The sequence below is a fragment of the Coffea eugenioides genome, chromosome 7 (assembly GCF_003713205.1).
Source record: "Coffea eugenioides isolate CCC68of chromosome 7, Ceug_1.0, whole genome shotgun sequence".
Taxonomy (NCBI): domain Eukaryota; kingdom Viridiplantae; phylum Streptophyta; class Magnoliopsida; order Gentianales; family Rubiaceae; genus Coffea; species Coffea eugenioides.
In genome coordinates, this window is record NC_040041.1 from 14,492,430 (window position 1) to 14,508,156 (window position 15,727).

The window sequence follows — 15,727 nt, forward strand, 5'->3', positions numbered from 1 at the left end:
AACTTAAAACGGTTAATTCCACTTTGTACCCTTTAACTTTAACCCGATTTCCACTTGTATCCTTAAACTTCAAAGTGGGACACATAAATCCCAAAACTACAAATCCATTTCACTTAAATACAATCTTTGACGGAATGGAGAAAACTAACACAAAAGTTATCACATTCTGTTAACTAATTGTTATACCCAAAATAATCCAAATTTATTGAGGACATAAAAGTAAATTCATGAGACCAAAAAGAATAAAGCCTCTCAATCCTTCAAAAAAGATAAGTTTTTTTTTTTTCCTTTTTTCTTTTGCCGTTTCTTCTTCTTCATTCTTCTTTTACTTTTTCATTTTCTTCTTCTTCTTCTTCCTTTATCTTCTTCCTCTCAGACTTAAAATCTCGACTCAATCTCTAGTCTCTAATCCTGACAAAATCTAATCTCACATTGAATGATAAATCCATTCAAAAAATTTGGATGTGCCATCTTATAAACTTAATCTCCAATCTTTAAAAGATTACACAAATTTTCTTATCTCTAGGAATTGAAGATATAAGTGGTGTCTTGTCGGAAAGTATAGATTAGGATATTGTGAAGGTTTTTTAGTTTTTAATACAATTATTGAAGATTGATTTGCTAGTTTCTCAAGATCCGACTTGAAAAATTGCCACCTCTAAGTTCTATGATACGATGAAGGCTCTAGTTCACACTCCACAAAGATGAGGCCGATTTGATGAGGCAACAAAAGATACTGGTTCAAATTGGTTGGAATAGCCAATTCCATCAACATTACTAGAATTGGTTAATGAAAAACAAAAAAATAATTCATGACGCTCCTTTTACATCAATTTCGATAATAGCTGAAAATTTTCTTTTTTTTCTGCATCATTAGTATTGCATCACTACTTTAGTTAAGATTTTTTTTAATTGAGAGTTCTTGGTTAGCAGGGCGAATTTCTCAAAATAATGTTAAAACCAAAAAATATCACAAAAGTAGTGCTGTGCAGGATATGTGGATAATATAAGGGTCAATGCAAGTGAAAATATCGGTGCAAAAAAAATCCGACATATTTTTACATTTATTTTCAACTGCTTAACAATTTTTTAAATTAAGATTTTCGGTAGATTTTTTTATTTTAGCCGTAGATGGACCGTTGATTAATATATGTCAAATGTCGTTATTTGAAGGTGAAGAAAACAATTTTTCAAATCCTATTGCCGCACATAAAAATTGCAGTGAAGGATTTTTTAATTTTTTTATTGCCGCACATGGAAAAAATTTGTGAACCGTTGATCCACTTATCAACGACCCCATATCGGCACAAATTAAATTTGCAGCGATATGAATAATTTTTTTAATTCCGCACAAGTGAAATTTGTGGATCGGTCGACACATTTGTAGCGTTACAAAATTTTTTTAATATTCCGTACATGTGAAATTTGTGAACTTGTTGATCCATTTGATCAATGGTCCACAAATCGCCGCAAATTACATATGCGAAGATCTGAAATATATTTTTTGTGAAACCGCAAATATCATTTGCGACATTAATTTTCAAACCATTGATCATGACTTGATCAACGGTCATAGTTCATAGGTTTTCTTCATTTGCCACAAATTTGATTTGCGGCGATAGAAAAATAGTTTTTTTTTAATGCAACAGCTCTGGACTGTTGATACAAGAGATCAACGATGCCAGCTTCAGTTTAAAAAAATTTCAGTCAAAGTAGCATTACAAATTCAGTACAATTATTGCATTAAAATAACTTTCTACAATTATTGTATCATGCCGAGAATTTTCTATAAAACTGGGCCTTATTCACTCAAGTGAGAACCCTAACTTCAGACTAACATTTCTATTTCTTTCATGCACAATCTCAAAACCAAATCCCTCCTCATCTTTTTCTCTATCTTCTCAAAGTAGTCATTGTTCCGCAGGAAGATTATCTATCATTATCCTCTTATCAGAAAAGGCGGTGAATCGAGTGGTATTGTCATTTTAGTGATGGCCTAGATTGAAAAAAGTGGTGAATCGAGTAGCATAGTCATTCGAGTGACGAAAAAAGTGGTGGATCAGAAAAAGGATTTTTGAAGAAGTGCAGAATAGTGCTGTCTGTCGTTATAAATGTTAGTTTATTTAAAAGTTTTATTAGTAATTATTTTATAATATTTACAATTATTTTAAGCTATACATATTATGCTGCTTTTTGATTATTCAATCTGATAGTCAATAGTCCTTAGTAGATGATTATTTACTATTTGTTTTTTAGATTAAATGTGTAATTTATATTTTGGAAGATTATTTAATCTGTTTATTTTTTAGATAATTATTTACTGTTTGTTTCCTGATAGTTAGTGGTCTTTTGTAGATTGTAATTTTTAGATTAATCTGATAGCCAATAGTCCTAAGTCAGTAGTCAGTCGATGATTAATTTTTAAAACTAGTAAATAGTGACTAAAAAAATGTAAATAATAAATAGTAAAATAGTAAATGGTAAATGATAAACCGTAAATAGTGAATAGTAAATAGCAAATGGTCAATGGTAAATAATAAATGTATGGCAAATGGTAAAATAGTAAATAGTAAATAGTAAAAGTACAAGTAAAAGTAAAAAGTAAATGGTTAAAATTAAATACTAATAATAAATAGCAAATAGCAATAATACAATGTAAATTGAGGTAATAACTGATAATTAATAGTACTTGTACTAATTGGTAAGTAATAGTAATAGTAAATAGTAAATAATACTAATATTTAAAAGAAAAAATTGCACTAATTTATATTAGTGTTTAGCAGTTTACTAGTAACTATGATTAGTGAGTAATAAATAATAGTAAATTATAAAAAGGAGTTTAGGGTTACAAGTTAATTGTAAATAGTATTTAAAAGCATATAGTAATAATTATTTGATTAATACTAAAGAAGAACCATTAATCATACAGTTTGAATAATTCTATTTGTTTGATACTTTTATGTTTATTTAGTGGTGTTATTACTAATGAAACCATTTGTTAAGTTAATATTAGTAATTACAAGAAATTGTCGAAAAATATAAATTGACATAAAAATATTCGTAAGATTAGGCAAAAATGTCAACGGACATCGCGTTGGTGATTCAATTTTTTTGGGAAGACAAAATAGTTGAGATCATTCACATATAACCCTCTGAGGTGTAAAAAAGTCATATTAGTGAAATATCGAATAAGTTATGGATAGAGCATATACCTACATAGAACTAAATCGAAATATTTTCAAGTTGAATATATGGTTTAGAAGTTCTGTTGGTCAAAGTACATTTGTTGAAGTGCAATTGGGGTGCGAAAATAACATTGACATGCTATATTATATAAAATTGATGTCACCACATATGACATATGAGATATATGTAGATGTGGAGTTACAAAACCTCCATATCCATAGTGATCACGATGTCATACAAATATCATCTGTCCTATTTGACTTTAAAACGGCGTCAAATAACATGTTTGCTACTCTCGTACTTGAAAGTAAAAAAGTGATAGTACAAATGGAATACGAACGAACGTTACATGACAAACCAAGTCGTAGGGATGACCGTATAAATCGAATGTTCGAGGATGGTAGAAATAAATGTATGTTTCGTAATAATAATTCCCTTGATGAATTTCCTCAAATGAAAATTTCCTTGACGTTCTTCCTATCGAACATACCAGAAAGTGAGGACATTGATGTTGATGAAAACACGAAATCAGAACCTGATGGCAATGACTCGGACGATAGTTGTCACGAGCAGGATCAAACCAATAAAGAAGCTGGCAATCCATTTGTGCAGTCAGGTCCTGATATGTTGATCTTGTGTTGTATATTATCCTATCTGCACGACCATGATGGAGTCAAAACTTCACTGAATTTTGACCTCTTTAATAAGACAGTTGCCGAGAAGTACATTGTATGAGATGAGCAGGCAAAAGAATTTAGATTAGGAATAGTGTTTGAAACAAAGAAAGATGTGCAGTGACCCGTTAAACTCGAGGCAATCAAGTACAACATAGAGTACAAAGTGCAGAAAAGTAAACCAACTATTTGTTATGTTTGTTGCAAGTCCCATAGTGCCTCTCCACCATGTAATTGGTAGTAAAAAATCACTTTGAGATGTACACGTAACATGTGAAAGATTGTAATATTTGTGAAGGAGCATACATGTGTGCAAGTTTTGAATACCAATAATCACTGACAGTTGAGTTCGAAACTCATAGCAGAACACATAATACACCATGTCAAGAACGGCCCACTTTATACTATCAAGGAAATATAGACGACTATTAAGCATACTTTTGATACAAATATTTCGTACAAAAAAAATATGATATTTTAGGCAACAGGCGATTGATATTGTGTATGGTGATTGACCAATTTCTATAGCCACACTATCTACGTGCATGTAGAAGTTGGTGAAAATCAATCCGAAAACAATTGTCGAGTAGGAGCACCATTCGTAAAGCACTGCTAGATGCATAATGTTTCATTACGTGTTTTAGGCATTTAGTCCGGTGATTGAGCCATTTCGACACTTTAAATCAGTTATTTGTGTTGACGACATATTTTTCAAGGACATGTATAAAGCAAAATTATTAGTTGCTGTTGATTTTGATCTCTCAAATCAGTAGTCATCGATTGCACTTGCACTTGTAGACGAGGAGACAAATCGGAGTTAGATATGGTTCATGTCACAATTGCGATGTCATGTGTGTCGAGATGTGGAGAATATATGCTTCATTTCGAATAGGCACAAGGGCATAAAACAGGCTATGAATACTTCTTGAGTGGAAAGAATCGATGGCTATGCACCGATACTGTTTAGTACACGTGCAAAACAATTTTACGTAAAAATTTTGGAATCAGATGTACGTTTTATATTTTGGAATATACACTAATACGTTAAAAGATGCACTCAATGTGAGTTTAAACGGCATCTATTTATCTTTATCCAGATTGAAGGATCTTATATAGGCTACTGGAACAGCAAATCAAGTCAAGAAGTACGAGACATTTATGGAATAGATTTGACTATTACATGAAGAGGCATATAAATGATTGAATGGTGGCTCTATCAAACCAAAATAGTAGGCGTTATGTAAGAATAGGGGATATCGATGGGCCACACGTCCACAAACATGGCCGAGTGTTTCAACAGCATATTGCGCATTATTCGGTTATTATCAATAACAGCATGCATACAGTTCACTTTTAACCAAATAGTTGAACTTTTCATTTGGAAACGAAAATTGGCCTTCAACATGATATATTTTTCTCCAAAGAAATATGAAAGAAATTCTTAAGAAATGAGTTACAGGCAAGAACGCACTTAGTACAAGTGTATGATCACAGAGGCGGAATTTAATGCATTATCACTAGTTGACGCGATAATGAAAAAAGTGATAACGTGCAAATTGTCAAATTTGAGAATGGCACATGTACGTGTGGCAGGTGGGCTGAACTCAAATTCCCATGCTCATACGTATTTGCAGCTTGTTATCAGTCACGTACTAATTCATACCATCTAATTGGTCATGTGCATACATTTTCAGCTTGGCAAGTTGCTTCAAGGACAGTTCCAACCACTGCTAGACATGGCTTATTGGATCTTTTGGGAGTTTTGACTTAACTATGATGTAGGAAGAATTAAACAAAAGAAACCCGATCCTAAAATGATAGTTAGAATACATAAACAGATGGATCGTCGATACCCCGATGCACCTCATCACTGTAGTTATTGTTCACAGACAAGACACAATACTTCCAAATGCCCTTATTCTAATCATTTTCATATGTAAAAATATTATTACAGAAAAATATTAACTAGAAATTGTGTGATCATCAAAAATTATGTTCAAAATCTATGTTAGCTATTAGCCATATTTGACTATATATTTGTTACTGACGTGCAGTTTATAAATATAAAAATATTTCACATGCATATAAATAAATTTTTGTTTGTGTAGACTATCCTAGACATGTTAAATTGATCTAGACAGACTCCTGATCCTATACAAGATCCACACGAAAAATGATACATTATATTTGCAGTATACACATAGATCGAAAGTGGTGTTCTTAGGGTACAAGAACCAATTCGATATAAAGCGAGTCGACAGATTTTTCTGGTATTTGGTGAGAAATTAGCTTCACCCCCGAATAACAAATTATCTCCGTGTTATAGGATTTTAGGAGATCATACAAGTAGGCTATTTTGAATTTGATCATGGATTGATTATCGCGCTTTTTGAACATTGGAGGCAAGAGACTCACAAATTTCATCTTTCTGTGGGTGAAGTGACCATCACTTTATAGACATGGAGGTATTATGAGGCCTGCATGTTGATGGATTACCAATGATGCTAGTCGATCAAAATAGAAATCTTGCACATAAGAAGGATTTGATCAAGCATTTTTTAACTTTTAGGCTTGAGACCCGTCATTTCAAGGATTGGAGGTTGAAACTTATGCCCATATTTGACTTTTTGTATGAATCTTTTCGAGATGATGTACTAGAAGAATTAGTACGAAAGCATGTTTAGTGCTATATTTTGATTTTATTTGTTGAATAGTTGTTTGTTGACACCTGTGAAAATGTTGTAAATTGCCATTGGTTGGATTACTTATGAGACACAGAGGGTCTGAATCATTTCAATTGGAGCAGCGCCACACTAGCCTATTTGTACTCCCGACTTTGTAAAGCATCTTATGTAATCACGAGCTACACAGCTAGTCTATATATGCTTTTATAAGTACTGGATGCACAACTTTAGAATGTTTGAATATCTGTATTTCAGTTAAATGCACTATTAATTTGACGTGCACAATTCGCATTTTTAACATTTATGGGTATGGAAGAGGATGTCTAAAATTCACCTTACCTTACTGGTTCCTACTGTACAGGAAAATGATTTTCTTAGAGACAGTCGTTGGGCAAATAAACGTACAATTAAATACGTATCGTCGCTTGTCGTGTCATTATTTTGTGATGTACTATCAAGATGAGAATCGACGAGATACTTAACTGATATACAGTTTTACTATCCTACTGTCATTATGTATTTACTATCACGCTTAATTCCACATTCTTATTACCATAGTTTATTTGAAAGACATATTCTGTTGACCTTATTACACTTCTTCCCGCCTATTGTTTAATCGAACAACACATATCACGGTGAGTAGTTCCATTAATATATTGAAAGATTATTAAATTTCACCTTTCACAACGGGTACTACGATGGTTTATAATGTATCAGTTGGTACTTGTTTTCTTAGACACAAACACAGATAAGAATTTACATTCTCTAGATTGCTCAGGCCATTCCAAAAATGGGTCTGGTACCATAGTCATTTGGTGCAATACTAAGAGCGTCATACTCGATCAATTGTTGGTAGCTATCAATGCGATCCAATGATGCCTACAGATGAGTATATTGTATGGTACCAAAATAGTACTAGTCGCTATATAACAGCTCCTATCTCACAGTAGACCCGATATGATGCTCATTGAGGAGATGTGAGACAATTCGACTACTTGATAAATTATTTAATATTTGCATTTTTTTTCATCTAACCATATGCTTGCTTTTTTATTTATTAACATACGAAATGACTACAATACACAAAATTTTATTTTTTTAGGTTGATTGTATGTCTCGGATCGATTCAATTTGTGAAATGTACTTTGATCCCACAAATCGTGGGCAGTATGTTCATATGGAACTAACAGCGATTCGTGAGGAGGCATTTAGAGCATTACAGTACTTGAATTTATGACATAAAATGGTAGTTGGTCCATTCGACCATCAAGATATTGGCCTATCTCCCTCTAGTATTGTCCCTTTTCAGATGCCTATTGAACATCTACCTAAGGAGATCCGTGATAGAAAATAAGCAGTTAGGTGTCGCAGAGAGAGCACCTTTACACATGCTGTTGATGTGCCAGACACAGACATAATGTAGACTTCATCACTGTCCGGATATGACCCACCTATTAGCACATATTTTCCTTACATTGAAGCCTTTTCACATCTCTCACTGTGCCAACTTTCGGAGGTAATTTCAATGAGACACCTATTCCCATACCTGTATTTGGCTATACGTCTACTGCTGCACTGACCTCTTCTATATCTGATACATCATTTTGTTCACAAAATAAGTTCCAGGATGATCTTGACCATATGTACCAGTTTTTAGGAATTTTGATGGGTTTCTCACTTGTTTTACATATGTACAACGACAGCATTTTCGTTAATGTTGCTTTCCAAATGTCTATACGTGGTTCTTGTCCTATATGCGGTTAGACTCCCGTGTTAGACCCCTCCATTGATAATGACGAGGATCAAATGTCTGAACAAGTGCAGATACTACTTCAAAGATCTGAATGGCTACAATTGGGACGAGATCTACCACACGGAAGGATACATTGAAAAAGTGGCTGCTCTACTACTCCGCGCGATAAGGGCAAGAGACGCGTTGGTGGATGATATTCAAATTTTTAGAATTTTTCTTGTCAAACCTTCCGTCTTATTATTATTCAAGTTCATGTGTTAATTATTGTACCCATTTATTGTTGAATGCTGCATTATTTATTATTATTTAAATTAATATTTAAAAAATTAAAAAGGATGACTTGGGTAAAATTTATTTTCATTTAATTGCATGCTTAATCACCGTTTATGAAATTAGCACAATTCTTGTACATAAATTAAATTTTAGACTTCCACGGTTAGGGTTTATATTTGGTGTTAGGGTTTAGGGATTTTGGTTTTAGGGTTAAGGTTGCGTTTTAAAAAAAAAAATTAAAACGAATTGCTGCATATGAACTATGCGGCAATTCCTAATTAAATAATTATGCTTCACCTTCCACCTAAGAGATGCAGGAAAGGCCCAAAGCCAATCCTAGGGAACAGTGAAGCTTCATAGGAATTGACTTGGTGAAATAATGTTAATTGAGAGTTCTTGGTTAGCAGAGGAGTTTAAGGCATAATGAAAATGGGTTATACAAATTATGTTGGTTTTGAGAATATTTGGACTATTTGTTGGAAATTGAAGGTAACAAGGGAAAGAACAAGGGCTGATTAATTTGAAGGTAGGGATGGAAGGAGCTGGTTTCTAACCATGGGCAATGTAGAGGATGGCATCAAAATTCTGTCTTTGATTTCCTTATGGGTGCAATTTCTGACAAAATATTTCTTGGCTTTAGTTGCAGGGATCGAGAAAGATGCATATGCATCTGGTGTTAGATCTATTGATTGAACCTATTGGGAATTGTGGTAGATCTGGATTTGGAGAAAAAGGAAGAAAAGGAAAAGGAAAAGAAAAGAAGGAAGAAAAGGGAAAGCAAAAAAAGAGCAAAAAAAAAAAGAAATGGAAAATATTGCTTAATTTCAAAATTTTTAAGGAGGTATTCTTTGGGATTTTAATTTTACATTTATGTCCCTAACAAATTTGATTTTTTAAGGTTACAATAACAAGTTAATGGAATATGCCAATTATTCTGTGAGTTTTCTATATTACGTTATGGATTGTACTCAAGTGAGATGAATTTTGTAATTTAGGGAGTTAAATGTCCCATTTTGAAGTTTGAGAATATAAGTGAGAGTCAGGTCAAAGTTAAAGGGTGCCAAGTGGAATTAACCCAACTTAAAAATAGTATCAGTTTTACTATCAATCTCCATGAAAATGTGTTATCTTAAATGAAAATAAAGATAAAAAATTTTCACTCATAGAAGGTATGCAACTCATCAAGTTGAAAAAAATCTCAAATTTCCTGACAATTATGTTTAATGATCACGTATCCTTGCACTTGCCTATGAAAATTTATTCCATCTTAAAAAAATTCGTTTCATTCGTCATATTGTACCCTAAGAATTTAGTATATTCTTAAATTACTTATGATTCTATGAATACCAAAAAAATTAAATTGTACATGTGGTATTAGTATTAGATAATATTTTGTTCAAATAACTACATTTAAAAAAAAAAGAAAAGAAAACATCAAAAATAAAGAAAAAAACCCAAATAAGATAACAAAACCAATTACAAAAGATCCAAAAGATACATCAAATACATAAATCATTACCTTCCTTCTCATTCTGTTCTTCGCTATTTATTTTATGTTATAATTGACTTTTCTTTTTTGTTTTCTCATTTTTCTTTGCCATGCGCTCTTAACTCTGTATTTTTACTCCTACTCCCGACCATCTCCTTTTCCTTACCCTTGTCCTTACCTCTATTCTTATCCATCCCCACTACCCTATGGATGCACCTGCGTGACCTCATTATCATTATAATCTCTATAATTTATCTTATATTTTTTATAAGCGCAACACTAATAATAATTTAACTAATCGTTCTTTTAATTTTTAGTAAAAGACAATTGAACATGAAATAATGTCACAAATTATTTGTTGAAACAAGGAATAAAAAAATTTAAAATATTCTCATTATGAATTGGCCGAGCTAGTGTTTTTACAAGATATATCTAGCCAACCTTCTTGCAAGAGATCCAAGCCTATTGGTACAATAAATAGAAATGCAAAAATTTCACCCAATTGAGCGCGCCTAATATATTTTTTCACGGCAGCAGGATCGCTATAACTGACTCTATTTATTCCTATTCAAGGGGAGCTCTCTATAATTGTTAAAAACCTCAGGAAGGTTTGTGAAATTATCCCTAATCTCTTAATCTCTCTCCTCTTCTGTCTCTTTCCTTTGGTCGCTAATACGCCGCATTATCCAATATTTAACAAATAGACAGTGGACTAGCATTTTGTAGAAACATATTTAACGAATAATGACCAGAGGCAGAGCTGTACTGCCGGAGAAGACGATGTCGTCTTGGTGAAACTGAACCCCCATGATCCATTCACATACATTTCACATTTCATATACCAGCTCAAAATTCCATTCCTCATCAGCTGAAGAAGTAGAAGAAGATGAAGAGAAGAGCACAATCTGCAATAATCGTTTCCATTGCTCGGTCTCAGCAAGCAGCTGGTTCATTAGGTACTACTTTTACTCCTGGTTGTACTACCCTCGCTTCTTTTGTCTCTGCAATCCCAAACCCTAGACCCCAATTAGCTTTTTATTCTGCTGGCAGTAAAGTTGGTAATCCAGTTGCAGCCTATTCCGGAGACACTATGAAATTTCATTCTGGATTGCGGAATGGTATTAGCAATATCAACAGCCTTGATGATGCTCTGAGCTTATACAAGCAGATGGTCGGAATGAGGCCTCTGCCTTGTGTAATTCATTTCAATCAACTGCTGGACAGTGTTGTTAAGATGAAGAATCATTATTCATCTGCTATTTCCCTTTTCAGAGATATGCGCGTTAAGGGTGTTCCTGTCAGTCATTACACCCTCAATATCGAAATTAAGTGCTATTGCCTCGTGGGTCGAGTGGATTTGGGGTTTTCTATATTGGGTGGCTTCTTCAAGCGTGGTTTTGTCCCTGATGTAGTCACTTTTAACACTTTACTTAAGGGACTCTTTCGAGGACACAAGGTTCGTCAGGCACAAGAATTGTTCAAAAAAATAATATCTGAAAAACTTTGCAAACCCGATGAAGTTATGATGGGGGTTGTGATAGATGGGCTCTGTAAGACAGGAAACACTCCAACAGCCATTAACTTGCTTAGAGCAATGGAAAAAGGAGGAAGACCTTGCAGACCTCCTGTAGCTGCGTACAACACTATCATTGACAGTTTGTGCAAGGATAAAATGGTGGATGAAGCTCTTGCCCTCTTCCAGGAGATGATTGAAAAGAGCTTACCCCCAGATGTTGTCACTTACAATTGTTTGATTCAAGGATTCTGCAATTTAAGTAAATGGAAGGAGGTTAAAAGTCTCTTCTCTGACATGAAGGATTACAAAATTGTTCCAGATGTTATTACTTTTAGTATAGTGGTGGATGCATTGTGCAAGGAAGGACATGCAAAAGATGCTGAAGAGGTAGTCGGCATCATGATTCAGCAAGGTCAGAATCCCACCGTGGTCACATACAATTCCTTAATGGATGGATATTGTTTGCAACGCCGAATAGATGAAGCAAGGAGAGTATTCGATACCATGGTTGCTAGCGGCCTTACTTCAGATGCTCATAGCTATGCTATTTTGATAAATGCCTATAACAAGAACAAGAAAGTGGAAGCAGCCATGAATCTCTTTCAAGAGATTCGGCATAAAGGTTTAACATGTGATATTGTTGTTTATACCACTGTTTTGCAGGGGTTATTTAGTGCAGGAATGTATCCTAGTGCAAGAGAAGTTTTTTATGAGATGCAAGCTTCTGGCATTAAGCCTAATTTTCACACTTACTGCGTGATGTTGGATGGGTTATGCAAGACTGGACATGTCGACGAAGCATTGCAGTTATTCCATGCAATGGAAACTGATGGAACAAATCTTCACATAGAAATGTACACTATCATCCTTGATGGGTTGTGCAAAAGCAGGATGCTCGATAGTGCTCGAGATCTTTTCAACAATCTCTCCCTTAAAGGATTGAACCCTAATGTCAAAACATACACCACCATGATTGCTGGCCTGCTTTCAGAAGGTCTGCTCATCGAAGCTAAAGAGGTCGTTGAAAAAATGGAACAGAAGGGTTGTTTGGCAAATAGTTTTACATACAATGTCATTCTGCAAGGACTTCTTAAGGGAGGTCATTATGATGACGCAATGGTCTATCATGAAGAAATGGTTCAGAGAGGATTCTCGATGGATTCAACTACATTTTCCATTTTACTTGATTCATCTGCTGAAAATCAGAACAATCCTTCTCTTCTAATGTTGATGCTGAAGATTGATCCCGATAGCAAGAAGCTCTTGGATGAGGGACAAAGAGGACCTTCACATTAGTTGCAACATGTTGGTCCTCCTATTTATTTTGGCACTCAACTTTAATTTGCTGGAAAAAAACATTAATTAGGCTCGCATTTGATCCTGTTATTATCTATCGTCTTTGTTGCAACTGAACCTTAGAGGAACTCTCTTGGTGACTTTTTGTGAAACGCCTCAGAGATCATCAGTATGGTGGAGAAGCCACATTCCTTAGGGAAGTTGAATTGTTAAGTGTAGCATTTCACAGAAATTTGGTTCGGTTAATTGGATTTGTACCACTTCTTCTCAAGACTTCCTCTTTATCTTTTCATGGAGAACCTCAGTGTGGAATAGCGTTCAAATGGTAATTTGTGCAGGCTCTTCTTTTCTTCATTTTTGATGGGTGTTGGTACTTTATCTTGCCTGTTAAGTTTAGTTCGGATAACTACTATTTGAATTTATTGAAAATCAGAAATTAAACGTCATCTGCAAATATATTTTGTGATTTTGAATTTCTGGAAAAGTTTCAAGCTGCATTTCTATATTTTTGAGGAAATTTTTTCTTGTCAGTAAGATAAAGTTGTTTCTTTTATTTCAATTGCTAATGGAGCCAGAAGTGAAGCCAGTTCAAATGTTTATAAACTTTGTAGACCAATTTCTCGCTTTGGGTTCATATTTTGAGATCCATAGTCATGGTCATTGATTTTTTCACTGCATTTGACTGAACCCGGACTTTTTCTAGTATGATTTAGGAGAAATTCTAATCACTTCCCTTTAATTGTCAATGCTGTACTAAATTATATGGACATTGAGTAGAAGATTGACAAAATATCATTCTCTTTCAATAACTTGGAATAATTCATCCAAGATTGTTAAAAAAAAAAAGAATAATTCATCCAAGAAACTCTCTGTTTTTTCCCCTCCATATAGTTCTTCTAATAGGTAAACGCACTTGTTTGTTTGGTTGTTCATTAACAATAGACTGTCATGGGATTCTTTAATATTAATATTTGGCTGTTCCTAAGTCTCAATAATAACTAAAGAAAGGTTTTTATTGAACAAAAATAGTGACTGTTAGGTCATCATCGACAATGGTAAAAAAAAGAAAAGAAAAGAAAAATCCTTACTGGCTCATCACAATGTTAATAAAACACTTGTCCTACTCTAGCAAGTTTCATACCTACCAATTTCTTTTTTCTTATTCTTGTTCTTTTTTGGTGGAGCAGGAGAGGGGTGGAATTTGTATTGCAGAATGTGAAGGTTTGATGTCAGCTCAGACTGAATAGAGACAAGTAGTTAGGTATTAAAATGTATGGAAATAGTTATGATGAATTTTATTCAAAAGAAACCAATTAAAATGATTAATACTAATTTCTTGATCACGCTTGGGAACTGATTCTTTGGCTCTATAATTATGTTTTCATTAAGTGTCTTATGCTTAAGAATGATGGATTATTTCTAGTGGCTGTGCAAGAACTAAGCTGTGAACTGACCTATAAATAACATTTGAGAGGTGATCTTTTGTTGATCTGCCATATAGCTCTTCTGTGCATATTATATTTGTTTGGTTTTGATACTGCATGCTCTGATTAGGAATGGGATCCTGTGTTACAAAGAGGATAATGGTAGCATGTTTTTGGATGCTGTTAAGAAGAACAAGTCTTCTTGCTCTTGTCAAAAATTTATTTTTGTGTCCTGTGGTGTAGATTCCAACAAGGCAATGCAGAAATGTTTCTAGAATGAACTTAATTTGTGCTTTCTGGTTGGTGCTATACCAAATTTAGCTTAAGTTTAGCTCAGAAATTATTATTCTTCTATAGTGTCTTCACATGCGTGGATTTGAGATGCCATTTTGTACTAGTTTAAAAATCAACATAGCAAATTTGAGAGATGAAATTTTTCAAGAATAACAAATAAATAAATAGACAAACTATGGAAATGAAACCAGAGTACTCCCGCTTCTCAATGTGAACGTCGAACTCCAGCAAAACTAGTGCTATTCCTTTAATTTTTTCTGGATCTAATCCATCATGCAATCAGAAAATTGTACACATAGATTTGAAGGCTGCAAATATCCTTCTGGGTTATGAGTGTGAAGCTGTTCTTTAGTGGATACAAAACTAACGCATCACAACTCAAGTCTAGGTTCCTATGGGACACTTTCCTCTTAATATTTCTTGACTGAAAAGTCTTTGGAGAAGATAGATGTAATTGAATATCGAATAACTCTTCTAGAACTTGTAACCAGTCCACGTGCAATAGATTTCTCTTGGCTTGAAGGAGAGGATGTACTACTGCCACATCGTGTGAGTTATATCATTCAGTTATGAAATTCAGACATACTCATACTGCAATAGGGCTATAACTCAGGGTTGTATGTTCCTGCTGGAGTCTTATTTGTGCATTAATGAAGTGGCTAAATGCCTTGACTGGTGGTGCTGGAATTTTTAAACTAGTTTAATTAATTGATCTACTTAGCTTATTTGTCAAAGTTTTAGACTATAGTTCTTGTTTCCAAGTTTTGTTGGTAATGTTGAGTGATTGTGATTGGAAATTAATCTTTGTCTTTGGCAGCCTTCATTCCTTAGTCGATTAGTAGGTCTTGGTTATTGAGTTGGTTGTCTCTAGTTCCAATTCTTATTAAATTGGAAAGTTTCTTGTGGTGGAATTGGCTGTCTTAATGGAGTAAATATTTATATCTAGTGGGGCTGCTGCAATTTTGTCTACACAAGAGAAAGCCTTCATGGCACCCACAGAGTTGCATCTCAAGGAAACCCCAATCTAGAAGAACTTTGGTCTAACATCCAATCCAAAGCCAGCTTTAATTTGAAAGTCATTTGTCCTGAGATGCCAGACCTAACCATTTGTGAAATGGATTTGAATTTGGTTGGTTGT

The 15,727-nt window shown here is 34.0% G+C and overlaps 1 protein-coding gene across 2 annotated transcripts; it reads left to right on the plus strand.

Moving 5' to 3' along the window:
- The first annotated feature begins 10,763 nt into the window (after positions 1 to 10,763).
- Positions 10,764 to 14,174, plus strand: LOC113778260 (putative pentatricopeptide repeat-containing protein At1g12700, mitochondrial). 2 transcript variants are annotated; one of them, XM_027323597.1, is made up of 3 exons: positions 10,764 to 11,015; positions 11,110 to 13,196; positions 14,059 to 14,174. In XM_027323597.1, the coding sequence occupies exons 1-2, from the start codon at positions 10,867 to 10,869 to the stop codon at positions 12,869 to 12,871; spliced, it is 1,911 nt and encodes a 636-aa protein (XP_027179398.1). In that variant the 5' UTR covers positions 10,764 to 10,866; the 3' UTR covers positions 12,872 to 13,196; positions 14,059 to 14,174. The 2 variants fall into 2 exon arrangements, with proteins under 2 accessions (XP_027179398.1, XP_027179397.1); XM_027323596.1 differs by having other exon boundaries at positions 10,865 to 13,196.
- The last annotated feature ends 1,553 nt before the right edge of the window (positions 14,175 to 15,727 follow it).